Source organism: Trematomus bernacchii, unplaced genomic scaffold, assembly GCF_902827165.1.
Source record: "Trematomus bernacchii unplaced genomic scaffold, fTreBer1.1, whole genome shotgun sequence".
Lineage (NCBI taxonomy): Eukaryota > Metazoa > Chordata > Actinopteri > Perciformes > Nototheniidae > Trematomus > Trematomus bernacchii.
This window is the reverse complement of record NW_022987564.1, coordinates 20,186,267-20,199,022: the sequence shown is the minus strand read 5'-3', so window position 1 is coordinate 20,199,022 and position 12,756 is coordinate 20,186,267. Positions and strand designations below refer to the sequence as shown.

At 39.0% G+C, this 12,756-nt stretch overlaps 1 protein-coding gene across 3 annotated transcripts in view; it reads left to right on the top strand.

Annotated features, from left to right (window-relative positions):
- Positions 1-11,674, top strand: part of eya3 (EYA transcriptional coactivator and phosphatase 3) — a 30,031-nt gene extending 18,357 nt beyond the window's left edge. For all 3 annotated transcript variants that reach the window (XM_034124617.1, XM_034124618.1, XM_034124616.1), the window contains 10 exons: positions 1,891-2,068; positions 2,929-3,098; positions 3,739-3,822; positions 3,906-3,995; positions 4,675-4,733; positions 4,854-5,014; positions 5,260-5,374; positions 5,690-5,811; positions 5,906-6,006; positions 6,885-11,674. In XM_034124617.1, the coding sequence (XP_033980508.1) occupies positions 1,891-2,068; positions 2,929-3,098; positions 3,739-3,822; positions 3,906-3,995; positions 4,675-4,733; positions 4,854-5,014; positions 5,260-5,374; positions 5,690-5,811; positions 5,906-6,006; positions 6,885-6,965 (1,161 nt within the window). In that variant the 3' untranslated portion in view covers positions 6,966-11,674. The remainder of the gene's footprint in view (positions 1-1,890; positions 2,069-2,928; positions 3,099-3,738; positions 3,823-3,905; positions 3,996-4,674; positions 4,734-4,853; positions 5,015-5,259; positions 5,375-5,689; positions 5,812-5,905; positions 6,007-6,884) is intronic.
- Positions 11,675-12,756: the final 1,082 nt, after the last annotated feature.

The window sequence follows — 12,756 nt, the reverse complement described above, 5'->3', positions numbered from 1 at the left end:
ATCATAAGGAGTTAAGGTAAATTGTCCAATAAAAGCTATAATAAAATAATATTTAGAAAAGTGCGATAGTCAGACGTTCTCTTTTTGTTAGGACACACGGCATTACTGTGTGTGTGTGTGTGTGTGTGTGTGTGTGTGTGTGTGTGTGTGTGTGTGTGTGTGTGTGTGTGTGTGTGTGTGTGTGTGTGTGTGTGTGTGTGTGTGTGTGTGTGTGTGTGTGTGTGTGTGTGTGTGTGTGTGTGTGTGTGTGTGTGTGTGTGTGTGTGTGTGTGTGTGTGTGTGTGTGTGTGTGTGTGTGTGTGTGTGTGTGTGTGTGTGTGTGTGTGTGTGTGTGTGTGTGTGTGTGTGTGTGTGTGTGTGTGTGTGTGTGTGTGTGTGTGTGTGTGTGTGTGTGTGTGTGTGTGTGTGTGTGTGTGTGTGTGTGTGTGTGTGTGTGTGTGTGTGTGTGTGTGTGTCATCATGCAGCAGATACAAAAATTCACCGGCAAACTGAAACAGATATTTAAGACTGATATTCAGTCGCCGATTGATTGGTGCATCTCTTATCATATTATCTTAAATCTGCAGGTGATCTACGCATTTGAAGATTAACATTTAACTTTTAAAAAAAATATATATATATATAATTAGTTAAATGTATTTATTACTATTATATTATTTATAGGGCTGTCAAGTTAACGCGTTAATAACGCGTTAACGTGAATTTCCTTTAAACGCCACTAATTATTTTAACGTGCGATTAACGCATGTGTATTTGTCCTCGGCCGCCCCGTAGTTTGAGAGCCCAAAGGCTTGTTGTTGTTGTTGTTAGTTGGATGGTGGGAGATTCTAGCGAGAGATATGGATACAAGAAAAGGTGTTTTAAACAGCAAGCCAAGCACACAGCTGATGCTGACAGCGCCGCTCCTGCCGCTTGCTTGCGGCAGACCACGCTTGAAAGTTTTCCGGGGAGACGACTGGACACAGCGTCTACGAGCAGCAAGCTTTCAACAGCGATAGCTAAATGGGTGGCGGTGGCTACAGGTTGCAGGACAATTAACATTGTGGACGAGGGACTGTGAGATAATTCGGATCGCATCCAACATGTCGACTGCACATCACAGCGCATTATTTTGACCCACAGTGGGAACTTCAGTGTCATGCTTTGACTGTTATGAAGACAGAGGAGCGGCATTTCACTGACAACTGTAAACAGGCTTGTCTGTTTGAGCAACTGGCTCAGTGCAAAGAAGTAGACAGGGTTGATAGAGAGTGTAAGAGAGAGAGAGAGAGAGGTTCCAGGTTGTTGTGTTGAGAATATTCAGGAGAATATTTGTCATTGTTCAAATGATAATAAACAAACATTTGCATAAAGCATATTTGTCCACTCATATGTTGATAAGAGTATTAAAAACTTGAAAAATATTCCTCTAAGGTACATTTAGAACAGATAAAAAATGTGCGATTAACTATGATAACCAGATATGAGTGAGCCACACCACCACGCATGATGTTGGATACACACACTACCAGTGATACAAAAACAAATTCCACAAATAAAACATTTGAATACGTTTTATTGATTAAGTTAATTAAAAGCATTTGAAAAGCATTTTGTTACAACATTTAGAACTTTCAATCAGGCATTTCTGAATGCAGTTTGTATTTGTGTCGCAGTGAGACAAAACCCTGCACTGCGGGAGGGGGCTCTTCTCATCGGAAAGTGTCATTCGTTTGTATATTTGCCAATCAGATTTATTTTTGCTATTTGTATTTTTGAGTTTACAAATCTTTTTTTGTGGAAGTCTCTCTTATTGCCACAGAACCTGAAGACATTACTGTTATGGTAAATAATAGGAGAATTGTTTGTGTCTCCTGTTGATCACGTTTGCTTGTTATATTGTGGTGCAGGAGTTCAGCAGCTACACCTCTCTGGGACAGAGTCAGTTCTCGCAGTACTACGCTCTGCCTCCCAGCTACACCCCCGCCGGGCTGCCCAGCAGCGAGGACCCCGGGGCCGCTTTGGGAGCGGCCGGATATTCAGCGATAAAGTCAGAGCAAGCCGCCTCTGCAGGTTTACCTCCCAGAGGTAACCTAATAACTGTTATTTATAATATTATGATATAACCATAGATTGTGAAGACACACCCTGTTGTAAAAATCAACATTCATTATAGTCATATTGTTACCTTGGACAATGTCTTCCACCCTCTCCATGGCATGCTGGTCCGGCACAGGAGTCCCTACATTGGAAGACTCATTCCACATGGATGCACTAAAGAGTGACACAGGAAGTTATTCCTGCCTGCTGCATTCAGACTATTTAACTCCTCCCTCAGAGCGTCAGGCACTCTGAGGCAATAGTCTGGGACTGGAACTATTTCAGCATTAGCCCTCTTAAGCTGTGAAGTTCAGCATTCATATTATTAATACACCAGTGTGTACACTCACCGGCCACTTTTATTAGGTAAACCCTACCAGTACCAGGTTGTACCCCCTTTTGCCTTTAGAACCGCCTTAATTCTTCGTGGCACATACTCAGCAAGGTGCTGAAAAAAATCTCTTCTGGGTTATATTGCACTTATTCAAAGACTTGAAATCTTCATTTCTCTTTTTGACTTCAGATGTTGGTTAAAACACGTCAAAGTTAATCATAATACACAAATGACATATTTCCTGTGTGCACGATGTTTCTGTGTGCACACATTTAGCAAGGGAACTGCATCTGAAAGACTTGTAGTTAAATAATGTCGGTTGCTGCATATGCATCTTCCTGAGGGCAGTTATATTAATTAGTTGAAGAAAATAAAAAGGCATGCATGGGACCAGACACAAGTTGTGCAGTCTTTGGTCTATTCAGCATTTTATACTGATAATACATCCGAGTTGTTTCCCACTTTACCAGCCTTGTTTGTAATTCCGACTAACTTCAGACTTTCCTGTATTAAGATGCGTCCCCTCCAGAGAACCTCCCAGCTGGGGCAGCCCTCCCCACCAGTGTGGCCCTCCCCCCCGGAGCCAGGGACCAGGACGAGGTTGGACGCAGGAACTCAGTAGGCAAATCCAAAGGGAAGGGCAAGAGGCCCGACAGCTCCCCGCCTGCTGACACCGACCTGGAGGTAACGCAGGTGTTTACACACATAAACATTGAGGGGTTATTCCCCTGGTCTCTAGCCTCGCAGCATTAACAGTTTAGCCACAACCAACAAATCACGCGATGCAACACACACATGAAAAATATTAATATGATTTAGTAGTAAATCTTTTCTTCTGTCAAATTAAAACGTGGTATGGATAGACAACATTTTTTCAAAGAAAGTAGCGGTGTACTTATATCACAGCCTTCACATAATAATAATGATATCTTATTATTAATACTAGGGCTGCACGACTTTGAAAAAAAAACCTTATTAGTATATGTTTTGACTGAATCTGCAATATCGATTATGATTTGCGATTATATTAAATTGTAATGGTGTGCTTTATTTATTTTATTTGAGTTTAGTTTTTTTAAGTCTGTAGATTATGTAGTTCATTCATGTTAAACAAAAAAGAGACAAAATGCACAATATTCTCACTGTGTAGCAATATTCTAACTATATTTTATCTTATCAAATATTCTATAGATATTGCGATCATCCCCATGTTTTCCCAAATGTTTTGGCCACAATAATCATTTTGTAAAAAACTGATATCATGATTGCCAAAATGCTAAGTTTAATTATACTATTTATAATTATCTTTCTCTGCTCTTTTTAGCGCATTTTTCTCTGGGATCTGGATGAGACCATTATTATATTCCACTCACTGCTCACCGGATCCTACGCACAGAAGTTTGGCAAGGTTTGTTTCAGTCAATAAACTCAATCATACAAAATAAAAATAAAAGGTGCGAAATATTTATTGTGTGTGTACTGTGTGTTCAGGAACCAGCCACAGTGCTGAACCTGGGCCTGCAGATGGAGGAGCTGATCTTCGAGCTGGCAGACACCCACCTCTTCTTCAACGACCTGGAGGTACAGTCAGATACGATCAGGGTGGTGTCGTCATGAAGCAGAAAGAGTTTTCACTTAAGATGCATTAGAAAATGCTCCTAATTGTATATTACATTTCCTGACCTCCTTTTTAAGATCCCTCAGTTCTAGAGAAACTCATTCACAGAAGTTACTTTGAAAAAGTTGAGTACACATGGACTGTCAATCAAAACATATTCAACTTAAAAGACTTTTATTGTGCTGCACTGATATTTTTTTTTCATGCTTCATTATGCTGCACTAACTAACGTTAATCATACTATAGTAGAATTAGCTTCTAGTGTTGTTTGCATAGAGTTGAAGAGTCCAAAAGTCAGCATTTCTTCTCAAATATTCTGCTATAATCCATATTTATTGTTTTTGGTGTTTAGTATATTAAAAACAACATCAAATGACAGACATTTAAAGCTCAATTGAAAACGTCAATAGAAGCTTTTGAATGTAATTACAAGACACTAAGTAAAGCGATGAAAAATACCTCTTCTCATCCAACAAAAACTAAAGATCCAACTCATCTCAAGCGTATACATTATTTGTATGACTTTTCCAGCTGCATGTGATTTTTTAAAGTTTTTGTTAAAGTGAAACAAAAGGTTTGGTTAAAAATAAAATGATATTGCAATTTGTAAAAACATTTTTTTATCTTCTCCCATTTCCTAAGGAATGTGATCAAGTCCATGTGGAGGATGTTGCCTCTGATGACAACGGACAGGAGCTGAGGTGTGTTATCCTGTAACTTCATATATCACACACATATTGGCCTTATTTCACACGTATGACTTGGAGGCAGATTATGTTCCCTTCATCCAAACCAATCACAAGTGTTTCTTCCTACTTCAGTACCTACAACTTCTTGACGGATGGCTTTAACGGGGCCAGTGGTGGGGGGACGTCAGGAGGCACCACAGGGGTGCAGGGGGGCGTGGAGTGGATGAGGAAACTGGCCTTCCGCTACCGCCGGCTAAAAGAGATCTACAATAACTATAAAGGGAATGTTGGAGGTGGGTTTGAATCAATAATACTATTTATGTTATGTGTTTGTATCTGCAATTTGCACATATAAAAACCTGATAGGAAACTCCAAAAATATATAAAAGTCTTGAAATATTGCAAGATATCATCAGAAGATTTAGGAAGCGCATTATTGCAGTCATTTTTAAACACATTAGTGTTAAATGTATGTTTTTCCTGATACGCTGGTAGTAATATCTACATGAGCTTATATTCTGCATGTTGTGTGCTGCAGGCCTGTTGAGCCCGCTGAAGGGGGAGCTGCTCCTCCGGCTGCAGAGTGAGATCGAGAACGTTACAGACGCCTGGCTCAGCACGGCGCTCAAGTCTCTGCTGCTCATCCAGTCCAGGTCAGAACACAGGTCATCCTTTCAAATAGAAATCTTGAAGGCCACACTCAGCGGCCCAATGAGTAACGTGTGCCCTAGGTTTGGCTAATAAGATTAGGTAGATTTTACATTACAATTAAATGTACTAGGTGTTTTCTCAGCAACCCAAATAAGTCGTTTTAAATGATTTATTCAGAAGATTATGGATTCCAAGAAACTGTTTTAAAAGGAAAACAATACATATAAGCTTTGCCGTGTTAAGATAGATGGATAGATAGATACATACTTTATTTATCCCAAATCCAATGTGTGTGTGTGTGTGTGTGTGTGTACCAGGGGGAAGTGTATGAATGTGTTGGTCACCACCACTCAGCTGGTGCCAGCTCTGGCCAAGGTGCTGCTGTACGGCCTGGGAGACGTCTTCCCCATCGAGAACATCTACAGTGCCACTAAAATAGGTACGTAGAAAAATAGTTAGTACAATATTTTCTTCTCCACTGGGACTAAGGGGGAAATGTTGGGATTGTAATATTTTGATTTCATTTCCTGCAGGTAAAGAGAGTTGCTTTGAAAGGATCGTCTCTCGCTTTGGAAAGAAAGTAACGTACGTGGTGATAGGTGACGGTCGAGATGAGGAGTTTGCAGCAAAACAGGTTTGTCTCCTTACGCAGCGTCCACACGGCGGCGTGCGTTGAAGCTTGCCGGCGGGCGTGTCTGAAACTCGACCAACAACCAATCACATGAATCTCCTGCCCCGGACACACAAGCACGCGGTTTGATTGGCTAGAGCTTGTACTGGCATATGATTTGGTTGGCTGACGCTTCCGTCGAAGCTTCAAAAGTTGAACATTACTCAACTTTTGAAGCGAGCAAAGCGAAGCGACGCTCCCACAATGCAGTTCGGCAAAGTGTGACGTCACCCCATTCAAAGTGAATGGGCAGAAGCGTTGAAGCTTCAACGCACGCCGCCGTGTGGACGGGCCGTTATGCCTGCCTTCTTTTGTGTTTGTCGTTTGCCCAGAAAGTTTGGCAAATACAAGTACAGTCGCTGCAAGTCTAGCTTTTTGTGTTAAAGAGTGGGATAGATTATATCTTTTCTGAGATAGATTATATCTTTTCTGAGATAAACACGCACACAATGGAAATGATTTCAAATTTGCTACAAACGTAAAAACTCTAGAATTAACTGACTATGTTTCGTTTTTGTCCCTAACTCAATAAATCATAGGCAATTATAGAATAAAGTCATAACATTTTGGACATACATGGGTATACACTGTTACTTTACTGGCAAAATTACAGTTTTAAGTCTGGTTTTCTTTCTTTATGTGAAACCTTAAATGCTGCTTTCTTGACCGGGAGAGATTATGGATCACAATGGGAATATTTCTAGTGAAAATAAATAAACCTGAAATCCAGTCTGAATATCAGGGCAGACTAACAGCTAGTCTTCTGACCATAATGTACTGCTAAGTGTTTGTTTTTGACACTTTTTTTTATTCTTTGGTTGTTCTTGTCTCCCTGTCTGCAGCACAACATGCCTTTCTGGCGGATCTCCAATCACGGAGACCTCGTGTCCCTGCACCAAGCGCTGGAGCTGGACTTCTTGTAAAGGAGGCAGCGTGTGAATGTCGCACACTAAAAGGGAAAATGTAGTCGTCATCCTGTCGGTCTGTGGAGTGACATTACGTGAGAAAACCCTCCACAAACTCTAATTAGAAGCTCTGCCCTGACTGGATGACTCACTGTGTGATGTGTGATGGTAACGTACTGAGGCGGACTTTGGGTCGGAGCGGACAGTGAGACAGACTGGATGCTGAGTTAAGGTTCCTCAGGCCCAGCACTCCCTCCTCTACGGCAGCTAACCTCACCGCGGCTGAAACTGGCACTGATCTGGACACAGAAGGGAAGACATCCATTTTTTTCCCTCCTTTGGTCACATCTACTTTTTAGGTATCAACATTTTGAATCTCCTTAAAAAAACCAAAGGGCCATTTTTGTTTATTGGCGTTCTCTTATGTTGTTGTTGTAGCTTTTTTATTTAGTCTCTGTGTTACTAAGAATGATATCAAAGAAGTTTAAAAAAAAAAATCTCTTCTGGGTTATTTTGCACTCATTCAAAGACTTGAAATCATCATTTTGCAGAAGTTAATGGCAGTATCAAATAATCCCAACAACCAAAATCTCAGGTGGCCATTCAGTTATTTAAAATGAGGAATTAGATGAGGTTAAAAAAATGTAACTTGATCATGACCTCCCCTCCTGACCCGATCCAACCACACCAAACCACCAGTCAGATGTCCGGCTTCTTCACTCTGTTGCAACACAGACGTGTGGTTCTTCTTTTTACACACAGTGTGTGTGACCTGAGGGCAGTGAGCATGCTGGGAATCAAGAGACGCTGGTCACACTGACAAAGCTGAATGTGCCTCTTCGTAACACTCAGTAATATAATGGTAAAGGGAAGTTAGAAGAGCAGGATCCTCCAAACAAATGTAAAAAAACACACATTTATTTCAGCAAGGACTCATATTTCCCCAGTAGTAGTATTCACAGTATTGGTAAGAAAATGCACGGGTTCTTGAGCATAACGATTAAATTGTGGATAAAAAAATAATTCAATTGATTAGTTGAAAGAAAATGACGCACGTGGTGATAGGTGAGGTCATCAACTCCACCCAAAACGTATTTAAAATGTTCTACAGGAGTTGACTCCTTTTCCTTTAGGCATTGCATTTTAAGTGCAAAATTACCAAAATTGACTCTTTGGGTATTCTTAATTTTGTCTGGTGGCTAGACGCAATATACTAATGATCTGCTTAACATTAGTATAAGCCGCTCAAATCTACAAATTTGGTTAATTAAATGGAAGAATTACATTTTCCTTTTATAGGTTAAGACTTCTTAAACTCTATAAACCATTGAAAAACCTATTAATTACATGAAAAATGCTTTGAAAGAAAGTTAGTTACAGGTCTGTTATCTGATTTTATACTATTACTTGTATATATATCTATATATATATATATATAGATATATATATATATATATATAGATATAAAGCCGGTTGTTGGTGTTCCTCAGGGAACCGTCCTGGGTATCCTTGCAATCCTATTCGGGGTCTAACTTCTGTCAAATACGTTTTAAACAGTGTTTGGTTAAAAATGGCAGAATATGTATTCGATTTAAAATAATGGGGTGACTTGGAGATTGGACAGCTTAATCAGGATAGTGTGACTTTTAACAAACACTCTAAATCATGTTTTCTGTACAGTGAGCATTTTGAAGTCGAGGCAGGGAATTTCGGGGGGATCTCCCCCATGGATGGATTACAGATCTGTGCAAAGAGGCCTGTTTGAAGTTAACATTCACCGAGCTCAGGTAACACTGTGTCCTGTTTTGTTTTGCTCCCGATCCCTATCACAGTCTTTTACCTTCAGAGCGAGACTGATCTGTCGGCTTATTAGATATAGTTATATCTTCACTGATAGGTAACAAGAAATCATTGTGCAAAAATATTATTAAGAATATGTTTCCAACCAATAACTGTTCATGATGTATCTTGAACACATCTTTATCAAGTTTGCATATAATGGAAATACATTTGCAGTTTCTTTTGCCTACTCTGTCAATTTGGTGTAAAGGGAAAGTTTGCCACATATATGTGGATGTCCAATCAGTTTCAACAGGAGAAGTACATTCTTCAGTGCATGCTATATTGACTGTAAAAGCTGAGGTTACCTTCTCACAGGCTTTAGTCAGCCAATCACTGAAAAATGTGTCCTAATCCATAACCTCATCTGCACTCATATTTTGTGATGTCATTTTCGGCGTAACTAGTTTGCATACAAGCCAAATTACATGGAAGTTCTTTGTTATGCAGCCGTGACAGCCGTGACAGGAATCATCACGTTTCCGGATTTTCCTTCCGTGTATCTTTCCCACTGAGTCTTGTGAAATGTTCAGCAAAGCTATTAGGGAATTTCTTCAAATTTGGCAGAAAGATAAACTGGGACTCAAGCATGAACTGGTTATAATGTGGGGGTCAGCTTCACTGTGAACACACAACACATGTTGTCTATAACTCAAGATTCAGTTACACAATTGAATTCAACAGGTTTAGCAAGTAATGGAATGTCATCTAGAGCAAACTGTCTGACTACCCCTAAGGGGAAATGTAAACTGAAAGTATTCTCGGAACTTCTTTCTATAAATCACTTGCAAAGGAATTTAATTTGCCTGCCCATAGCAAATGATGGGCAACCCATACTGTTCAGGATGTGGGTGTAGATCTGCAGAAGCAGGAAGCGTTAGACAAAAGGTCTCTTTCTCCAACATGTACTAAACTGAAATTCAGCTGCAGTTTTTAAACCGACAGCAGCACTGAGATAATCCGTCCGCTCTCTCAGTCTCTGACTCGGATAACGCATTAAGGAGGGTAATAATAACTAAAGAGGTTTAATTTAAAACCGCCTTCTCCAAGTAAAGCATCTCACCCCATGAAGAGAGCAGGATACATAAAGCTGTAAAACCATTTGGGAAAACCGAGGGAAAAAATGACGTGTTAGCCAGTAGAATACCATTTTATTAATTTGACATGTCAGATTCTTTGTCGAAATGATAATATACCAAAACATGTAAATTGCATTCTTCTGTTTCCCAGTTTTTCAAGCATTCATTGTATTAGATAGTTAAAAACTATAGCTGCAAAAAATGATTATTGAAAATGGTGCAGATTATTTTCTTTTGTACTTGATAACTCAACAACTTGTCAATAAAAAAAAAAAAAAAAAGAATCAGCATCTATTTTGAACATCATTTTGGTTAAAATTGTGCAATTAGCTGGTTCCTGATTTGCAAATTGAAATATTTGATGTTTTTCTTTGACTCATATGATTGTAAAGTAAACATATGTTGCTTTTGTTATATTAATCCTTCATATTTCAAAAGCCCAAAAATATTTCAAATAAAAGAGGAATAAGAACAATTGCAAAAGTTCACAGCAACCCAAGTGAATTCAGAATGAGAAAGTGAATTGTGGTACTTCTGCTTTAAGAAATGACTCTGATTGTCAGAAGAGTTAGCAAACGGATCATTCATTCACGCATCTGTCCATTGAGATTTTTAGTTGTCCGACATCTGAAAACCCCAGAATCACTTGTACCGCTTTAGTTTTCATTCACAACCTCTGGAAGGCGCATTGTAACACACGGTGATGACAGTGCAATACATTTTACTTTGCTCATTAACCGTATTTAAGGGATTCTCATTTTGTGGAAAACCCAGAGGGAGATGAGATTACGACTGAACAATTCTGAGCCTGAAGAAGATTTCTTATTTACTGTCATGCAGCTTGACCGTTAAGAATGTGTATTTTTGTCTGTCTTGTGTTTCTGTGTATGTATATTGTGCCTTTATCCATCATCTGTATGCATAATCTCAAAGGGAAATATGTAAGTCTTTTGTTTGATACATTTATCACTGCATTGTTCTATTATCAAAAGTGTTATCTTACTCTTTTTTTTAACTCAAGTGTTTTGATTTGTCCTGTCTGCACTGTATTTGAAAGTCGTCTTTCTAGAAAACTATAATGTCAATTTTTGGGGAGGAAAGGTTTATGTCCGTCACTCATTGTTTAAAGAAAACAAATCTAAGTGAAGGGCTAAAATGGTTTCTTTGCTTGCTGTAAATTCCAGAAATGTTTCCAGGAAAATCAATCTCAACTAAATCTGTTTTTCTTATATTTTCACTCCACGTTCTGCTTTCTTTTTGAATTATGCTTCCTTTTAAAAAGGCGATGCATTTATTTTTATTGCGGTGATACCCACCATAGCTTAGAGACAATCATCTATAGAACATGGTATTTTTTAATGCAGATAACTAAAGTGAAAATATTTGTTCTCAGTCCTGACACGAACATTAAGAACCCATACACATTTGTATTTTTCTGCTCATTGTGTTTTCTGTTTATTTCTATACTCTGTCTGCATGTCATGTCTGTCTTGAAGTATACCATGACCATGTATTCTTCTGTATCCTCTCTTTCTTTTCAATGCCAAATGCTGTTATTATTTTTAATCGTGTGTTTTGTGTTTCCAACATGTATTTCATCTCATCTTCGAGGACTTGTGAGGTCACATGGGGTTATGTAAAGAGCCTGACTGTGATCCTGAAAACTGATCATAATAATCGATGCTAAATGAATTACCATAATCACTATTTCCCCCACATTAGGTGTTTGGGACCTCGACACAGTGCTGTATGGTTTTCCTGTGTTCACTCAATACAGTGTAAATAAACTTTAAACAGTTTCCATCACAAGTTTGTTTATTTTTACATATATAATATGCAATTACATTTGTACATACTATATGTAAATGTACTAACTACAGAAGACAGTGCTGCTGCAATGAAAGACAATTACTGAAAGGCATAACATTAAATAACAGTAGAAAAAGTGCTGACTAAATATTATCAAGAATATTGTATGATCTTATAAAAATGTCAAAGCTCTATACTTTAAACAATATTCAATCTTTCTGCACCAGTTGTACTATTTAAATGCTTTTCTATTATCTTGAGTTTCATCAGAGCATGTTGCAGTTTTATTTTACAAGGCAAGGGTTTGTTTTAAGAGCTTAATAAATCTTAGTAGGGCGATGTGGTCTTCCCTCCAGAGGGAGTTTCTCTCCCAAACACTCTCCCCCCCCCCATTCTGAAACGCCTCCATTGGACTCCTTTGTTTACTTCTATAACATAATGTGATCACTGTAACACTCGCAATTCTATTGGATAGCGATCCAACACATTGTATGTGATAGGCTAAGAGGCGGGACATCTCTAAGCAGTTGATCAATCACAACAGAGCCGGCAAGCTAACCAATCAGAGCAGACAGGGCTCTGGTTTCAGACAGAGGGTGAAAAGAGGTGCTGCAGAGCTTTTTCAACATTTAAGCATGGTACATTTCAGAGTAGAGGCACAAAATAGTCATATGAACCTGCAAATGAACACAATAGGATCTCTTTCAAGTTGAGCCACCTTCCATACAGTCACTTAAATAGGGGAATGCTTTTTTGCATAAAGAGGAAACACATGGAACTAGTAATAACTAGAAATGCACTCAGAGAGCACAGCCCTCTCAAAATGTAATAAATAAATTAAATAATTTGTGTAAATGCCCATGTGATTTGGATTAGCTTTAAAATATAACGCTTTCTACCGTAGCGCATGCTACACACTTCCACCATCTATCGTGAAAATCAGTTTTTAGCAGCTTCATGTGCTTTGTTGCTCTGTTGCTCTCCCCGAGGTTTCTCCCATTTTTCCCTTTGAAATGTGGGTTTTTCTCTGGAAGTTTTTCCTTGTACGATGTGAGGGTCTAAGGACAGAGGGTGTCGTTTTT